Genomic DNA, 16,760 nt, shown 5'->3' with positions numbered 1-16,760 from the left:
AAAAAAAAAAAAAAAAAAAAACAGTAAACACTGGTCAGTGTTGAAGATCTAACAACAAAGTGGAATATAAATACCAGACATATAGAAATGTTTTTGGAAAATTTGCAGAAAAGAGCAAAGCTAATAGGAATTGTAAGTACCTTCAGGATTACTGTTAGGATGTAGTCATTACATGGTGAGAAGACTCATGAAATTAGTCTCATCAGCTATATTGTTGATAGCAGTATCTTCATGCCAGTTCAGGAAATGAGTACACAGAGATTGGAAATAAGAAGTGAACACCATTAAGTTTTGAGTGTCATATTGAAAAAGTTTGTAAGAAAAATTTAAAAAAGAAACAAAGCCGAGCAGATGTCATAGGTTAACTGTAGGCTCAAATTTATAAATATTATTCAGATGCGAAGAAAATATTTATTAATACACCCAGAAAGGCATATGGTGAAGGTCTCTACAAGGATAGAAAAGTCATAAATACATGATGGAGAAGTTAAAGAGATAGTTCTGGAAAAGAAGAAGTCATATCAAGAGTCAAAAGCAAGTAGGTCAGCATGTGATCTGAGGGAATGAAAAGAAAAATGTAAAAACACAAAGCAGGTGTGTAAATGACATGACACTCATTAAGTGGGTCGCTGCTAGACAGATATCAAAAAGTGGTATATAGAGGGGCAGAGGTGAAAACAGGTGACTAGTGGTGTGCCACAAGGTTCGGTGCTAGAACCACTGCTGTTTATTTTGTACATAAATGATATAGGAAATAACCTAAAATGATATATTCAGTTGTTTACTGATGATGTGAAATTAGATAGAGTAATAGTTAATTAAGGCAATGTGGAGAACTTGCACGGTGATTTAAATAGGCTGTCATTATGGGCACAAGATAATGGGTATCAGTTTAATGTGGAGAAATGTCAAGTTATGCATTTTGGGAAAAATAAATTACAGGCCGTGTATCATATTGATGGCACTCTACTTGGAAATAGATGAAGCTAGAGATTTAGGGGTAGTGGTAGACAGAGAGTTAAAGTTTAGAGGGCATATTGCTAAAGTAGTCCATAAGATTACTTGACTAGTGAAGAGAACATTAACATGTAGAGATAAGGAAGTTGTTATTCCTCTTTATAAGGCTTTGATACACTCACATCTAGATTGCTGTGCTCAAGCCCCTGGGTTTTTTGGGGATGAGGAAGCAATGGAGAGGATTCAGAGGTGAGTGACCATGTTGGAGGCTATAGGGTGAGCGGCCTGTGGAATGTTAGCTATGAGGATAGATTGAAGGTGTGTGGATTGCAGAAGTTGGTTGAGAAGAGAAAAAGAGGGTGTATGATAGAAACATTTATGTTGCTTAGAAGGTTTTATAGGATTGATGCAGGGGAAATGTTTCAGCACTTGGCCATAGGGACCAGAACAAGGAGTCATCCCTGGAAGTTGAATAAAGGTGTGGTTTGTAGGGGTGTGAGGACTAGATTTTTTGCTTGGAGAGTTGCGAATGGGTTGCCAGAGTCAGTTGTGAGTGCTTTGTCTGTTAATGGGTTCAAGGAGAGGTATGATATATTGTGTGGATAGTTTGGGTCTCCTTCAATGAGTCTTTGGACTTCATGGAGGAGACTATTATAACTACATTATTATTATTTGTATAATAATAATAATGTAGCTAACAGAAAAAGCTTATGGGAAGACTGGTAGATATATAGAAGATAAATGTCAGGAAGGTGTGAAAAAATTCCTAAGGTTCTAAATGCCTGGATTAATTACTTTGAAAGATTGCTAACTGAAACAAGAAATGACATAGCAGTGGTAGAAAATATTGAAGAGAAATGCTATCAGGAGTACATAATCAATCAATGCTTGAAGAAAACACACTCAAACCTAAGTGTGGTAAGGCAGCTGGAGCAGATGATATTTGACTGCATAATTTAGAAGTCTTGGTTAGAAGGTTAAAATCCAGATGATTGAAGTAGAGCTCATGGCACAGTAGATGTCCACACTTTCTGTAGTGAACACCACTATAAACAAACTATGGAAAAAGTCCAAATAATAACTGAAACCTTCACTATAGCAAACTGAATTTCCTAACAAATGATATCACAATCAGACAACAAAGGAAATGGCAGGAAATGTAACAGAAAAAAAATCCTGGGAAATACAACAAAAGAAAATCATGAGGGAAAAAAAAGAATATAAGAAATGGTGAAAATGAGGACAGAACACTTTTAGAAGCACACAGAAAATGACAACATGAGAAGAAGTACAAATGCAAACAATAATAGGAGAACAACATGAAATTATAAAAATTGAGAATAAACTATTAAATTTTAAAAGTTACATTACTTAAAGTAATGTCACATATCACTTACTTTAAATCTTCATAATGAAGTACTTTAAATGTGTGCAGACTCTAAAAATTTAGGTTTTTGCAATTCAAATTGAAAATTTAAATAAAAAATGAATAAAATAAAAAAAATAAATAAATAAATTTAGTATTTTTCACCTTATAGATAAAGAGTGTTTGCATGGTTAGCCTAGTGGCTATTCGCTTCACAACCATTTGCCTGGGGAAGGAGTGTCCTAGGTTCGATTCCTATCAATGACATGAGGAGCTCAAGGATTTTTCACAGCCATAGCCAAGTTAGCCATTTTGGACATGGGTAGTAGGGTCCCCCCCAGTTTATCTGGGGTTTTTCATCCCACAAGCACACAAACAGCCCTGTGAACACACAGGCTTCAGTCATAGGATACTTCCAGGAATAAGGAGTAGCCAACCTATTCCATAGGATTTCAGTTCTGAATGCCTACTGGGTAAAAAGCATAGGTCTACGCATGAGTGTAAATTAGGAAAAGGAGATAAAGAGTCTTTCAAACACAAAATGGGCTGCTACTTCTTAAACAAAATTTCACAGTGTTTACTGGAACTTGCAATTAAAGAAATACTGTATATAGCATCACTTCTGGAATTTCCATTTCTAAGATTACAATATCAGTTAATGCCAGTTGTACATCATTTGGTCTCTGCCCAATTAGGAAGCTGGCATTCACATTATCTGTGTCTGTCTCTTTCCGCTCCTCTGAATTAATGATCACCACTTCTATTTCATTCCTCTTTGTAATTGTAGGTAACCAAGTTGACTGACCACCAAAGTTTTCATGTTATTTTTTATTTTAATGGTATAGACTGCACATATTTAGTTTATGATGAATATTTCAGGTAAGTGACATTAATGTAATATTTCAAAATTCATATATGAATTCTGAATTTTCATTTTTGTAATTTCATACTTTTCTAGTTCTTTCATTTGTCTTCCATTATTACTTAAAATATTACTTTGAATTAATAAAATACTGTATATATTTTTCGAAATTTCTTTAATTTATAGTTATAAGAGAACATTATTAATTTAAGCCAGCTTTTTTTTTATTTTCTACAATTTCTTTTATGCTTTTTTTTTTCATTCCTTTTGCTACTTCCCATGACTTTATGTCTAGTGATTCCCTCTCTTTTTGATTATGGCCATCATTATATTTCTTGATTTATTTTGTATTATATCCAGTGATTTCTTTTATGTGTTGTGTGATTTCTCTGTTTCTTTGCATTTTTTTTTTTTTTAAATTTCTCACAATTTATTTTGTTTCATTGAAATGAATTGCAGGGGTTAGTGTTGTTACTTGAAATTGCTATAGTGAATCTCGCATTATAACAAAGTATATCCATGGTATCTAAGGTATTGATATAGTGATCATCACCTGTACTCATCTATACAAAGGAAAATAAAACTGAATGCAAACATATGTGAAAAGAGGATAAGAAACATTGTTTAAGATGAACAGCTGCGTTCAGGCCAAATTTGTAAGGATGCATTTTAAGAATAAACAGTTCAGATATCATAGCAACATTGATCTATATTTAATTTTGTAAATCTGGAAAAGGAATGTGAGAAGGTGCCAACTGCAAGCTGTTCAAAAGATTACAGTTGCTTAGTTATAAATGGGACATTATATCATACAGTACTCTGTATTTAAATTGTAAGTCATCATCATCAAATTGTGACATATATCCTCATGGGGGTGTACAGGATCTTATAATAGTAATACATGAAAGTTACATCATTACAAGCTACCCCCTCAACAATTTTCCTCCAGATTAGACTGTTATCTGTCAACATTCCAATATTATTAAATCTTATATTTCTGTCTTTTAAAGCATTTTTTACTGTATCAATCCACCTACATCTTAGTCTTCCTATGGATCTTTTTTCCTGCCATCCTGGCAAAAAATACTTGTTTAGCTAATTTTTCCAGTCCCATGCTGTTTAAACGGCCATACCACCTGAGATTAGTTTTGCTAACAATGTCAAATTCTTTCCTAATATCCTCGTTTTTAATCTGATAGTGTTGTTATCTTTCTCAGGACTCTCATATCTGTGGTCTCCAGTCTTTGATCAAGAGTTTTATTTCTAACCCAGCTCTCAGATTCATAAGTTAAAATTGAACACTGTCACTGTCTTGTATACAGCTAGTTTAGTGTTTTGACTAATCTCTCTCTCTCTCTTATTCCATATAAATTTGTTCAGTTGACTTCCTACCATACCAGAATTACAAATTTTGCTATCTATTTACATATTTAATTTGCCATCTTCACTAAAAAGTGTTCCTAAACAGCTGTGATGTTTTAATTGTTCTATAGCCATTCATATGCAGGTGATGTTTTCAATGTTCCTGCCTATTTTCACTTTTTTTTTTTTTTTTTTAATGCTGATTTTCATAGCAAATTAATTACAACAGTTATTCAGTTTGGTCAGGGTATCCTGCAAACTTGTCCTGGGTTTATTTGAAAGTACAATATTATCTGCATAAAGTAAAGAGCTGAGATTAACATCTCCAAATTTGATATCAGGTTTAATACTGGTTTCCTTCATAACGTGATCCATATAGATGATGAATAACAGCGGAGAAAACATACACCCTTGTTGCACACCTGACTACATCAAGCCATCTTCCTGTACCTCCTTCAATTCTAACTGCTGATTTACAACTCAAGTAGAGACTATGTATTGCTTGATATAATGTCTCATTTACACTGTGTAACTCTGAAGCATAAGTAGCTGTTGGAATAATAATTGTTTTATATAATTTTAGACTTGTTGGGATTTTTTTATTTTTCCATATTTTATTTAGTTTATTCATGTTGGTCCAACTTAGGTTTAGCCTGTGTTTTACTGTTTCCATATTGTTGAGGTTACTAGATATAAGACTGCCAAGATAAACATATTTATTAACTTGTTCCAGCAGGTGATTTTCGAGATTTTATAGAAATATTTTCTTCTTCTCTACCTATCTTCATTAATTTTGTTTTATGATGATTTATTTTCATACCATAAGTTTTACAAGAGTCATTTAATATATTAATAGTTTTTTCTAGCTGTGGTTTAGAATTTGCTAAAACATTGATATCATCTGCATATTTTATGTGATTAATGTTGGTACTGTTGATTTTTACACCTGGTTCATCAGCTATGGTTTTACAGACTTCTTCTAGGAAAATAATAAAGAGTTGAGGTGAGAGAGGACATCTCTGCATTACACCTTTCTCGACTCTGAAATCCTCAGTTTTAATGTTGTTCATTTTAACAAAAGCTTTGGTGTCTCCATAATAATTTGTAATACATGTTAAAATATCAGAATCCATTTTTACGTTTTTTAGGTTAGTGATCAATTTGTTTCTATTAACTGAATCAAAGGCTTGCTTAAAATCTATAAAACAACAGTATATGAGCAGGTTGTATTCCCAATATTTTTCTGCTATATTATTAATGGTGACGATATGGTCTATAGTGGATCTATGTGGCCTGAATCCTGCTTGGTTTTCTTCTATGATTTTTTCTGTAAGCACCTGTGTTCTCTTTTGTATAATTCGAATGAATAGTTTATAATTATGACTTAAGAGTGTTATGGGTCTATAATTTTCACATATTCTTTTGTCTCTTTTTTGTGAATTGGTGTTGAGTATTTCTACCACCATACTGTCACTGCTCGTTTCCGTATCTACAAAACTTAATGCAGATCCTTATATATTCCCATGATTTCTCAACTATTTGTCTTTAAGTGAAAATCCGATTATTAAAGCCCTATTTGGCCTGAACCAAGTTGGTCCTTCAACAAGCTTTCACAATTTTTCTTAACTGTTTCTCAAGAATACTTGCATGCATCTTACCTGGAACAATCAATATAGAAATTCCTCTGGAATTCTCACATTCAGCTTTATTCCCGTTTTTATAGATGAGTAGTATGAGTGCTTTACTCCAATCATCTTGAACCCAAACCCTCTGACCCTCTAACTATTTCTGAATTATGCAGTATAGTCACTGTAAAACTTTTATACCTTCCTATTTGTGCATTTCTGGTTGAATATCATCTACTCCAGCTATCTTTCCATCTTTCAGGTTTGTGATACCTTTTTCTACTTCAAGTACAGATATATATATTTCAGATGGCATTCATGTTGAGTATTTCTACCACCATGCTGTCACTGCTTGTTTCATTTAGCAGTCTTTCAAAGAAATTACTTCATACATGAAGAATATCTTTAACCTCAGTTTTCATGTCTCCTTTATCATCTCTAATTCATTTTACAGTACTCTTTCCTCCATTTCTAAGCTTTTTTTCATAGCCCCCCCCTACCCAGAATATTTTACCACCTTGAACATATTGAATTGAATATTTACATTATACTTCACAAGACATTATATTCTTGTTTTAATCCTCTATGCAAGTATAAGCATATTCGTGACATAGGACATAATTTCAACATAAAAGATCTTGAAAAAAGAAGATAGCATTAATCATGTTTGGTATCCCACACAGCTACCACAGGCCATCAAGTAGTTTGGCTACAAACAAAAATGCCTTACATTGATCATAATTCTTTTACAAGAAAGCTCAAAGAATCCTCACAAATGCTGCAGATCTCCACATAATGTAATAAAAATCAAGGCTTAATCCTTCATTAAGATTGGTCTGCTTTCATTAATAATCTTACTGCCACAGACCTAGGATATGATACCCACAGTGATACAGAACGGAGACAGCAGCAACTGGCATTATTCAAAACATATATATAGTAATTAATGTAACATTTTTTATTTTATGTACTCATATGTTTCAATTGTGAAGGCTTGATAGCCTCTAATATGTGTAATTAATTGTTTCTATTCTGTTTGTTGTACAACTTTTGCTAATATCCCTGAGAATGTAAATCTGACGACTTACGAGAAACTTGTAGGGTTATATTTGTTCTTCTTTTTCTTCCCTTCACATGTTAGGCCTAGTGACCTGTTACAGGGCTATCCTTAGCATTTCTAAGCTGTACCTGTCCTGAGGATAAGGTGGCTAGCACTATGCCTCCTGGTGTGTTCTATGTCTGTAGATGCGTGTGTTCACTGGGCCAGTTTGCCTTCTTGCCAGAGGGAAAACCCCAGATAAACTGTGGAGAAAAACCCTGCAGTCCACGCCCAAGACTAGCTAACTTGGCTATGTCTGAGAAAGATCCTTAAGCTCCTCACATCGCTGACAGGAATCAAACCCAGGACATTCCCTTCCCATGCATATGGTTGCGAAGCGCATAGCCACTCAGCTAACCATGTGGACGGTTATATTTGTTTAGTTTTATTAAACTTGTTATTTATCTAAAAACATGTGGTCTCAATACCAGAAACTGTCTACAGCAAAGAACCATTATCAGGGCTTTTCAACTGAAGGTGAATTGGCCAGCCTCATAGGAAGGTGGTAGAGATTTTATGTTTGGAAAACTCAATATATTTCATCCCATAGACAGGCATACTGGCCCTGTGAGCATATATCTACAGATGTAAATATTTACTGTTGGGCAGGGAAGGCAACAGGAAAAACCATCTTGCTCTTAATTATTATTCCTTAGTAAAGTAGCATTGCTACCATCTACTGTTAGGTTAAGGAAAAGAGAGAAGAAATCCAAACAGGTAAGCTCTTTCTAATACAGATGTTTTATTCAACCAATAAATAACTGGGAAAGAAAATATGTCTGGTATTTTTAACATATTTTATGCGAAAAATGAAGGCCAACTGTTAAAACTGAGATCGCTTACAGATGTAATGATGCTGACAAATTTGAAAACATTATATAATTGGACTTATCTGCATTTTTGATCTTAGTGGAGTGCAGGAAGGGAGTCATTAGAAAATGCAACTGGATAATGAAATTCAAAAATTACAAGCTTTTATGATTACTTGGTATATATGTATTTGTGTGTGTGTGTGTGTGTTTGTGTGTAGGGAATGAATTTTGGTCATTATAGAAATATTTTCTGGTTAACTTGTGTGTATTCAATGCATAGATATATTCATTTAGTGTTTTAATTTCAACTAGCCAATGATCCATTAAAACCTGAGAAAACGATTACCTGGCTCACTTACTAAAAAAAAGTCAGGAAATTTTTGCTTTATATTTATTCATGGAAATTAAAGATAGCTGTGGTAAATTGTGGAAAAAATTTCTGTAAGTTTCTTTCAAATATTGGGTCAATAGAGAAATGCTATTTTACTTATATATTTATATTTATAATCTCAGTTTTTTAATTAAAGCTTTCTGGTTTTCAGAATTAAAATAATACAACAATTGTTTGAAGATAAGCGTAAGTATAGGTTTGAAATATTTTATTTTAAGGCTTTAGTGATGGAAGTAATAATTTATTTAAAGCTGTTTATGCAACTTGTTTACAGTTCAGCAATTTGTAGTATTATACAGCTTATCAACTTGTATTAGTCTGGGAAAACATGAGATTCTTAAAATTGTTTCCTGGTATAAACAACACCAGGGAAAAATAACGAAATAATTTCTTGAACTTACTGAATTTCCAGCCAACATCCTCAAAGCACAAAATGTCCAAAATGGTAGAAAGGCACATAGCCCTTAATTATATACTTGTAGAAACATTTCAAATTATAATGGAAAAGGAACTAATTTCCTTACAAGATACCCATTAGGGACTGGATAAAATGAAACCAATTCAGAAAAGTCGAGGTAAATATAGTAAATGTAGAATGATAGTCATCCAAATCTTTAGCAAATTAATGCAGCCACATTTGTTGAGGTTGTGGGAGTGCTTCATAGCTGATGCTGATTCCAAAAATAGTCTCTCACACTTGTAATTGCTTCTATACAGCAAAGTTGTCTTTCATATAATCTTGTATGACGGGTGTTCAGAGCATGGTCTGCAAATTCTTATTTGTCATATAGGTGATTGCAGATGAGATTTTTAGGTTCTTCAGATAAAAGTCTACTGTCTAAAATAGCCTAAGTAAGGAACTTTTACATGCCAGGATGTGCAAGAGGGTTGAAAATGAATTCTGTTAACTTTAAATCCTTAATAATAATAAAAAAATCTTAACCAGAAAGATTCGGACATAATTGATATCCTCGATATTACTTATTTGTTTACCACATTGACAGAGACTGTTCTTGTGATCAAGCTGTGTTTCCTTTTGCCATATCTGAATTGTTCAAATTTGCCATTTATTCAGATTATTTTCGGTGAAAGAAAAAATATATAAACAAATAAATGAGACTGATATAGTTCTCTCCCCCAAGTCAATTTTACATGGAATTTCTAGAAAATCAGGCACTACACATAAAACAATAGTTTGGGTAGATGATTTTTATTTATTTAATTTTTTTTTTGGCAATTTTTCTGAATTAATATCAGACTTCTGCATAAGTGTAGTTGTAAATTTGAAAGTTTATTCAAAGATGGTGCTTAAGTTGTCCTCATCAATCTAACTGAAAACATAATGATCGCCTTTCTGTTCCAAAAGCTGCTATGATCAGGTTCTGTCACCACAGATATAGAGGCAAGCTACCAACACAATGCCTGAAAACAGCTGCAGTTTTTGTAGATCTTACTGCAGCTTATGAGACTGCAGTAAGGTCTACAAAAGACCCCATGCTTATGATACAGTCTGGAGGCAAGGTGCAATCTATCTACAAGTTACTCCATGCAGTCCCATGCAGAACAATAGCAAAACTAATTGAAAACATGCTAAAAAACTGCAGCTTATGAGACTGCAGTAAGGTCTACAAAAGACCCCATGCTTAAGATACAGTCTGGAGGCAAGGTGCAATCTATCTACAAGTTACTCCATGCAGTCCCATGCAGAACAATAGCAAAACTAATTGAAAACATACTAAAAAACTGCCTGTTCCTGTTCCTTGTAGTAAACCTGGATAATGGTTTACCACAAGGGTCAGTTCTGGCACCCCCCTCCTTTTTAACTTATACATTGCAGATTTGCCTAATACACCCTCCAAGAAGTTTTGTTACGCTGATGACGTTGCTCTAGCCACCAGACACACCAACTTTACTGCAATGGAAGATATACTAACAAATGACCTTGCATTCCTAGATGAATACTTCTGCAAATGGAAATTACACCCAAATCCTAGCAAAACAGAAGTTTCATGCTTCCATCTGAACAATAACCATGCTAACAAAGAACCGATGGTCTGCTTCAACCACAAACTGTTACTCTACAACAAATTCCCAAAATATCTGGGCGTCACTTTGGATAGAACTCTGTCTTTTAAACTGCATCTCATTAACACAGCATCCAAGCTAAAAACACGAAACAATATATTGCAGAAACTATGCGGAATAACTTGGGATGCCTCAACAGAAATGCTTCACTGCGCTTGGTCTCGTTTCCTCTGCAGCTGAATATTGCTCACCTGTATGGCTGAACAACATCCATGTGTACTTGGTTGATGCTCAACTTAACACCACTATGCACCTTATTTCTGGAACTGTGAAATCAATCCCAATGTACTGGCTCTCAGTGCTAAGCAACATCCCACCTCCACAGATCCAATTTTCTTCTACATGAATACAGCAAAATCATGGAAATCCAAGATCTCCCAATCCACGAAGACATCCCACCCCTAGAAATAAATGGACTAAAGTCAAGGCATCCTCCAATCTTAACGGCAAAAAATCTCGCGGAAATAAGTTTTGACATGAAGGAGAAGTGGAAAGAGTCCTAGTGTAACACTTTGACAGGGGACTCCATGAATTAGTGGTCCCAACATAGATGCCTTCAGGTTTTGACCTACCTCAGAAAACTTGGTCTACCCTTAACAGAATCCACACCAATCATGGCAGAAGTGCAGACCACCTTTACAAATGGGGCATGATTTCCTCACTCAGAAGTGACTGTGGATCACCCAGCCAGACAAATAATCATATTACAGGCTGGGTGAATGTGCCCAACGTGCATACAATGGAAACCTGTTGGACTTAATCTATGCTAACACCAAGTGCAGTTGACTGGATAATCAACATAGACATACAGTTGTAGTCTATTCTTGAGACTCTTTTATGACTGTATTATGTATTATTATAGCACATATGTCTATTATTATGTTTATTATGCTTATTGTTATATATTAAGGATTAATGTAATGTAACTTTCATGTTTGCATGAACCATATGCTAAATAAATACTACACCAAAAGTTTACATTATTACTAACTGTCTTTTGACAGTTTCCTCCAAATTAATCTGTGATTTGTCAGGTATTGTTATATCTTATATTACAGTCTTCTAAGGCACTTCTTCCTACATCAGCCAACTTAGATCTGCCTCTTCTGTGAGTCTTTTTTCCTGCATTCTGTTAGGTAACATACCACCTGAGATTAGCTATGTTCATGAATTCTAACATGAGCAAGTTATTATCCCAATATTATCATTTTTAATATGTTTCTGCCATTGATGCAGTTTGTTCATTCCTGTAATTTTTCTGAAAACTTTCATATCTACTGTCTCCATGATCAAATGATTTATTTCAAAATCAGCTCTTACATTCATAAATTAAAATTGGTTTGAACACTGTCTTGTATACTGCTAGTTAAATAATTTGGCTAATTTCACTCTTAATCAGTATATATATATTCAATTGGCTCTGCCATATCAGTTTTGCTTGTTTCTGTTGCCTATCTTCATACTTAATTTGTCATTATTGCTAAAAATTGTGCCTAAATAAATAGCTAAAATATTTTACTTGATCTTCAGGTTCTTTGTTGAAGATGCAGTGGATATTTTACATTTTATTGCCCCTATTTTCCTGAGTTTTTGTCTTGTTTTACTTATTTCTTACTGAATATACAGCAGTTATTCAGTCTAGTGAGAGAATCTTGAAAACTTACACCTGATATTATATCAGACCATCTTCTTGTACCTCATCAACTGCTGACCCACAACTGAAGTATAAACTATTGCTCAATATTAATGTCCCATTTACTCCATGTAAGTAATGTATTTATCAGCTTTTCTCTTGGAGCCTCTCCTCCTACTTATCATATGCTTTTTCTGAACTTGTAAAACTTAGATACAGATCCTTGTTATATTTCCATGACCTCTCAATGTATTTAAGTAAAAATCTTATCCTGACAATCGGCATGATCTTCTCCAAGTTTCTTTTTCTTTTCTTTTTTTTTTTTCTAAGCCTCTTCTCGAATTTGCTTTCATGGATTTTATCTGGAACACTGAAATTCCTCTTTAATGCTTTCATTCAGTTTTATTTCCCTTTTTTTGTAAATGGGTAGTATGAAAATTCTACTCTAATATTATTATTATTATCCTAAGACCCCATGGAGTCACAGTCTCATCTAGGAAGTTCCTTTTGTCATACAGCTCACCATATCGTGCCTTAAACACATTCAGATTCTCTGCAGACACCATGTTTTCATGCAGTGTATTCCAATCATTCACAACTCTCCATGCAAAAAATTTGCTTCTTGCTCCCTTGCTCAAGCCCTCCAGGGATGATCTCCCATTCTCTCCAGTCCCCTCACCATTTTATGAAAAATCTCTTCAATGTTAATCCTGTAACAACCTGTTACCAACTCATACATCTCCATCATATCATCCCTCCTTCCCCTATCCACCAGACTGCAAATTGCATCGTCTCAACCTTTCTTCATATTCAACATCAGAAACTATTTTGGTCAGTTGTCTCTGGATTCTTTTCAATCTCTCTCTCATTTGAAAACCAAGTGACCAAATCCTATACACAGTAGTTCACATACAGCCTAATCAGAACCCTATACAGTGAAACTAGAATTTTCTTACTTCTACAAGTCAGTGTCCTCTGCATTATTGCCAGAATTCGCTGCATTGTCCTCACAGTTTTGGCAATATGTCTTTTAAATTTTAGATCCTTATCTACCATAACACCAAGATTTCTTATTTCCTCCACCTCAAACAATATATTCCCACCTACATCCCATCTTTGTTTTCCAGATTTTAAAACTTTACATTATGCAACATTAAACTGATATCCCCAAACTCCTGTGCCTATTCACTCAATCTATTCAAGTCTGTGGAATATGGAATCCATTCATTCTTCTGAATTATGTAGTGCAACCACTGAAAAACTTTCTCTCTCTCTCTCTCTGTGTGTGTGTGTGTGTATGGGGAAGGGGGGTATATTCACTTTTTTCCTCACATGTTGAGCAGCTAAAACTCTTAAATTCAAAAGAAAAAGAAAACACTGAAACTAAACTCCTAAATGACTTTGCAGACAGGATCCCAGGATATCTCTTATCCTGGGATCTAATTAACCTATTAACTCATTAAACCCATTAAGAGAATGAGTCTTCATATTGTTTTAACTAAAATAAAAATCTTTAATTTACAAAAAAATATATACAATATCAAATCAACTACTTAATTGTATTCTTCAGTATTCTTCTCCTGACAACATGAAAAACAAAACCTAATTACACAGCTTGTGTGCAGTTCTCATAAGCCAACAGTTATCATCCTATATGAACAAAATTTCCGGAATTTCAGTCTCTTGCTTCTTACAGAAACTTATATTCCTTCTGGAATTCACACAGGAGAATAACACAGTTAAGACGAAGGCTGCTCTATATAAGCGCAACATAAGTCAAACAAATTCTTCTTGCATCTTAAAATTACGGAACAGTTAAGAAAACATATCCTTTCTTCATCTAAGAAACAAAATCTAATCATTAAATATGCTGCTCCACTGAATGAACTACTAAAACCATAACATCAATTTAGAATGAATTAACTTTCCATATGAAAGTCTCAACATTCTTCTTAAAACCATATCAACATTTTTAACACTTCAGAACAACTTTGCCTTCTATATGAAAGCTTCTGAAGAAATAACTAAAACCATGTCAACTGTTAGAAATCATAATATCAGACTTCAAATCCTAAATAAAACTTAACTAGGCCCACTTCTATATGAACTGGGAAGCAATGAAGTTCCTTTCAGCTTTAAGTGAGATAAATCCTATGTGTATTAATGACTACAAAACTTCACTTATTTCTTTATAACAAGGATATCGTTTCTCAATCTTTCATTTGGAACCTTTCTTCTAGTTTTTGTTCACTCTCCGTATATTGAAGATACAGAAACTGTAGTTTTCTCCTGTCGTGTTCCTTTCCTACTCTCTGAACAGCTGCATGCTTAGCAATGTTTGGTAATTTTCTTTTCCCTTCTATGCATGCTCGGAAAAGTACAGTAGATCAATTTCTGCTGTACTCCACTATCATCTACTGCCATTACTATTTTCGGTGCTGGGCTTGAAATGATGAACTACTTTCTTCACAGTGCAGAAAAGTTTATTCACTTATACTTCTATAATGAAACTACCAGAATTTATAACAGTTCTCCACTCCACAATCCTTTATCCACTGGGTTAATTAAAGTTAATTTAATTATTCACACAATGTGAATTTCATTGGTAACTTTCGCTTCCCTCATAATTAATAACATTTCGTAAACAATGTTTGTCTACATACAAACAGCACCAATATTACAATACTGTTGACAGCTCATACAAAATCACAATTAACCTCTAACAACTAACTAAATAAATTTATTTCAGTTCTAAGCAAGACTTCTGTAGCCAAAGAGAAAAACAATATCTCAAAACACAACATACAAATATAAACATATTTAACTTACAGCTTTACAATTAATGTATTATTAACTTCTTAACTCTAATTTAATTCAATTTTATATTTTTAACTTGTGTGAAATCTTAATTTTAATATAGATATTTTACACTGCTATATTTAAGAATTTCTGTTTAAATATCATTTACAAATATTTTATTTGGTATTAAACCACAAACAAAGATGTCAAATAGAATCTATTATTTTATTTCAACTAGTTTTGTAAAATACTTTGTTTCACTTCATCAGGAAATAACATGAATAAACTAAGAAACCAGGAAATAACAGTTAACATCTCTAATGAAAAATATTTGAATATGTTTAAACCATGGAAAGCATGCATTTGCTATTATGCTGGCTGCATCTTTTCAGAACATCAGTCTTCCATTTGTAACCTTTCTTCTAACTTCTGTTTGGTCTTCATATATTGAAGACACAGAAACTCCATGGTTTTCTTATACAGAGCCTTATACAATGGAACCAGAATCTCTTTACTTTTACAAGTCAGTGCCTTCTGCATCATTGCCAGAATCCGCTGTGTTGTCCTCACAATTTTGGCAACATATCCTCTTAATTTTGGTGTGCTTTAGGATCCAAGCTATATAACTTGAAGAACACCTCCATGTATCCTATTATGGAATGCAGAGAACCAACTGGGGGCTTCTGACCTAATGTACAGTCCTTACCTTCTTTGGTTCATGCTGTTAGGTATCTAGCTGGATACTGAACGAATGAGAATGGGCTAGCAATGTGAGATTTAGCTGCCCAAATTGTATTCTTATTGGCTTAAACCACAAGGTAAAATTATGGTACAACATGACAGAATTTTATGCCAGCTGGTATTGCCCAGTGAAACAAGGTCCTTGATGTTTTCATCAGGGAACCAGTCTAAACAGCAAAAAGTCAGGTACTGGAACAAATCCCAGAACACATCCCAACTCAACATCAACAGAGTTAAAGATTGGTACTATCAAGGTACGAAGCATCAATAGAAAAGAAATAGAACTAGCAGAAGAATTGGATAAGTACCAGGTCGACATAATAGGGGTGACTGAAACAAAGAAGACAAAAACAGGTGAAATTTCCAAGTAACCAATTACAAAATGTTATATTCTGGCAATAACGATCAGAGAAAAGGAGGAGTAGCCATAGTATTCAACACTAAATATGAGGATAATATTTTTGAATGACAAGCAATAACAAATAGAGTGATGTGGATAAATATCAGAATGGGGAACAGGAACAATGAGACTTATTTGTGTTTATGGTCCCACAGAAATGGAGGAAGTTTTTTGAGGCATTAGAGAATACTGCTGGTCATTGAAAAAAGGAAAAATTAGTCCTTGTTGGAGATCTAAACACAGAGTAGGAAATGATTACCAGGCATATAGAAATGCGTTTGGAAAATCTGGAGAAAACAGGAAAGCCAATTATAATGATAAATGCCTGCTGGATTTCTGTTCAGGACATGAATTAGGTATTACTAACACCATGTTCCAACATAAAAATGTGCACAGGTTCACATGGAGAGAAAATGCAAGAAATAAGAAACATCTCATTGACAATAACATATTATATACTCTCTGTATACTCTTGTGTCCTGAACCAGTGGGTTCAGGACACAAGAGTATACGGGGCATTTGAAATAGGAAGTAATCATTATTTAGTTTTAGGCAGGATAAAATTGAATTTCATGTTGAAAAGAAGAGTGTGTAAAAAGCATTAAAATGAATCAAAGTTGAGCAGCTT

The 16,760-nt window shown here is 33.9% G+C and overlaps 1 protein-coding gene across 1 annotated transcript in view; it reads left to right on the top strand.

Annotated features, from left to right (window-relative positions):
* Lon (lon protease homolog, mitochondrial) overlaps positions 1-16,760 on the top strand; it is a 319,254-nt gene that overhangs the window by 48,901 nt on the left and 253,593 nt on the right. The window contains exon 4 of the mRNA XM_090406689.1: positions 8,626-8,660. Coding sequence (XP_090262815.1) covers positions 8,626-8,660 — 35 coding nt within the window. The remainder of the gene's footprint in view (positions 1-8,625; positions 8,661-16,760) is intronic.

The sequence above is a fragment of the Typopeltis vanoorti genome, chromosome 16, assembly GCF_054136105.1.
Source record: "Typopeltis vanoorti isolate ZY-2024b chromosome 16, IOZ_Tvanoo_1.0, whole genome shotgun sequence".
NCBI classification, from domain to species: Eukaryota; Metazoa; Arthropoda; class Arachnida; order Uropygi; family Thelyphonidae; genus Typopeltis; species Typopeltis vanoorti.
Note: the sequence above shows the minus strand (reverse complement) of the source record. Positions and strands in the feature narration are given on the sequence as shown.